A 3,327-nucleotide genomic window follows, 5' to 3' on the forward strand; every position below is an offset into this window, starting at 1 on the left:
TTGAAAAAACCCATTAGGACTCATAATTGGGAAAAGACAGTCTCCATGTCTGCTGAATCAGAGAGTAGACGGCAATCTGTTAATTACCATTAAATCCATCCAGAATCTTTTTGATATTCTCACTTGAATTTTCACGGCAAAATGACAGGATTGTCTCTCAGACTGGTCTATCCATCAGTGTTGGTCACACACACACACACACACACACACACACACACACACACACACACACACACACAGACACACACATACAAACACACACACAAAGACACACACACACACACACACACACACACACATCTAGGATGTCTTTGCACTGCTCATGGCAAACTGAGACCTCCCTGAAGTGTGAGGCAGTGCGTTGCTCTTTTAACATGAGGTCAGTGTTTGTCATCTCAAATAATGTCAAGTGTGTGTATGTGTGTGTGTGTGTGTGTGTGTGTGTGTGCGCGCGGTCCTGAGTGTGTGTGTCTATGTGTGACCTGTGAGACTGATATGTGAGTTTGGTGACAGAGGTGCAGTGCTGTTGACTGTATGTTGATTCATGTGGTATTATATATGTATAACTTACTACACACACCCCCCCCTCAACATGTGGTAAATAAACAGTATAAACATGTGTTACATAAACAGCATGATATAGGTCTGAGGTAGTATCTTCTGATGAGCAATTAGATCATTAAATACCCTGCAGTATTTTTTTTGTTTTTGTTTTTCTAAAAATGTGTGTAACATCAGTGTGTTTCAACTGTGGTCTTGACTAGGTCTGTAAGCTACAGCTGACACGCACGCGGATATAGCTGTTGCACTGTTAGGCTCTCGTGTCAGCGTAGACGTGTGTAAGAACAAGACGCACAGTGCTGATGGGCTGCCTGATAGCTCGAGTGTGTCTAGCTGTCGGTGCCGTCCAGTAGATTTTCCCTGTGATGCTCGCAACGGTGCCGCGCCACATACCGCGGAGCTAAATAGCTTAGCGGCTGACTCAGGCTCTGGCAGAAAGTCTCAGCTGTGACTAACGTAACTAATTACAAAGCAATGAGGAAGGAAGGAAAGGACACAAAATAGTCACACGTCTGTCTGTCTCTCTCTTCCTCTGACACACACACATACACACTCTCTCTCTCTTTCTCTCTCTCTCTCTCTCTCACTCACACACGCACACACACACACACACACACACACACACACAGCAAGCTAGTTATGAAGATGCACCGTGGAGATGCACCAGCCTGGACAGGGTTTTACTGCTGCTGTGACTCAAAACCCTAACCGCGCGCCATGACGAGGTGTCGGAACAGACCTCGCGGCTGTGTCCCGTCGGTATCTCGTGGGGCTTCATTGAGATTGGCCCAGGCGCAGGGGATCGGGGAAACGAGTGTAGGGGCGCCCGAGAGGAGACAGCAGCGCAGGCAGTGATAAAAACAAGAAACACACACACACATACACACACACTGCCGTTGCCATAGCGTCAGCTCGAGCGTACGCAGTATGACTTTTAAACAGGCCCTCTGCGAGCGCAAGGCAGTGTGTGTGTGTGTGTGAGTGTGTGTGTGTGTGTGTGTGTTTGTGTGTGTGTGATTTGTGCTCGACGGTAGAAGCAGCTCTGAGCGGATGCCATTTAATGTTGTCAACACACACACGCACACACACACACACACACACAGGCTTTTCTTTCTCTCTCTCCATCTCTCTCTGTCACACACACAGACAAACACACATATACACACACACAGAAAGTAGGCTATATTTAACACATAGAGTGTTGAACACATACACACAGTTGTACTAAACGGATCCCCGTAAAGCTTCAGTTTCGGGCCCTCGGAGAGCTAAGAACCAGCGTCAGCCTCCAGAAACAGGTGTCATTAATTATGTTGAAACACGATCTATCATACAGTATGTATGCACTATGGCTATGTAGCCTACCATTTCAGTGTGCTGATGTTGCATATGGAGTTGTACCATACACAATGCAACAAAGTACGATGTAAACACAAACAGAAGTTGGCGCAATATGCTGTCTCGTTTAGCTTCACCTGTATTGATGAACTTAATGGAGCGAACCAGCCCTGTTTCTTTTTTCTGTGTCCCGGAATTTTACACAGAGGACTCCTCTATGGGCAGGGGGAAGTCCGGATGAGCGAGATGAATGAGCCCGCTGTACTCTGTCCAGTCCCCCGCACCCACAACACACACTTTATCCAGGCTTACACACACACACACACACACTCACTATGTTGGATAGCACTGTCACATCACTTTCAATATAATCATTTGCGGGAAAATACACAAATGCTCAGAGAACAACTTTGACCTCATGGCTGTGGTAGGCTACTTACGAAACACATTAAAGTCGCCTTTCCTCTTACCGAATCTCAAAACGTGTGGCATCCCACGAGAAGTGTCGAGGAAGAACGCGAGAGGCAGCAACAGCAGATGCGCGCGGAGGATGAGCCACTTCACCGGTGGGTACGGGCTCCTCATGTTGCCCTCCGAACGAGCAGCGATAAGCCCCCGCGAGGTGCTCGAGCCTGGCTGCTTCACCCCTGGAATTAGCCTATTTAGCAAACGTTGGACAGGGTTGACGGGCGGCGAGGAGAGAAGCGCTCGGTCACGGCATGGTCGCTCGCCCTTCCTCCGCGTCTATTAGCAGTCTCGACGTGTTGCCCGCCTTTACTGCGCCAGCAGAGCTCTCCTTCGGCTCAAAGAACTGCACAAGATCCATGGTTGGTGGTAAAAACCCAGGTCCAGAATACATACATGAGCGCCGAGAGAGAGCGAGAAAGAGAAAGAGAGAGAGAGAGGGAAGGGGTGAACGATATGTTATCTATACCGGCGACTGAGAAGAGAGAAAGGGGAGAGGGGAGGTGGGGTTCGCGTGGCAGAATCGCGATATCAGCTTAAAGTGGGTCTCGGTTGCCCACGCGCGCATCGCATCCTACTGCACTGCCGCACAGCCTCTGACGTCGAGCCAAGGTTAGTGCCAGCGCGCACGTAAAGGCAGAAAGAAGCAGCGCTAAAAAAGAAAAGAGAGAGAGAGAGATAGAGAGATAGAGAGGTGGTGGAGAGGAACGCACGTCTCCGGTTCATTTCCACATCTGTTGATCTGCATGAAATACTGGGTGAACGAGCCGCAACAGCTCTACAGGCCAGTGGTGTTATCCATAGTTTTAGCGGGAAACGACCTGCCCACTTGAAAAATGAAGCATATGGAATGAGATTTTCCGACTTGTGCTCACACAGTATCTTTCAGTAGCCTACCCCTCAGATTTTCGTTTACTTCCAGCGTTCCCTACACTCACACAGTTTTCAGGACCATGGATAGGG

General features: G+C 48.8%; 1 protein-coding gene across 1 annotated transcript in view; it reads right to left on the minus strand.

Annotated features, from left to right (window-relative positions):
* LOC143110288 (glutamate receptor ionotropic, kainate 2-like) overlaps positions 1 to 2,484 on the minus strand; it is a 64,687-nt gene extending 62,203 nt beyond the window's left edge. Inside the window, exon 1 of the mRNA XM_076273175.1 lies at positions 2,370 to 2,484. Within this exon, the coding sequence (XP_076129290.1) occupies positions 2,370 to 2,484 (115 nt within the window). The remainder of the gene's footprint in view (positions 1 to 2,369) is intronic.
* Positions 2,485 to 3,327: the final 843 nt, after the last annotated feature.

Source organism: Alosa pseudoharengus, unplaced genomic scaffold (assembly GCF_046254945.1).
Source record: "Alosa pseudoharengus isolate Yale_2024_CS ecotype anadromous, Long Island Sound unplaced genomic scaffold, YU_APseudo_1.1 YU_APseudo_1.1_scf_7, whole genome shotgun sequence".
Taxonomy (NCBI): domain Eukaryota; kingdom Metazoa; phylum Chordata; class Actinopteri; order Clupeiformes; family Clupeidae; genus Alosa; species Alosa pseudoharengus.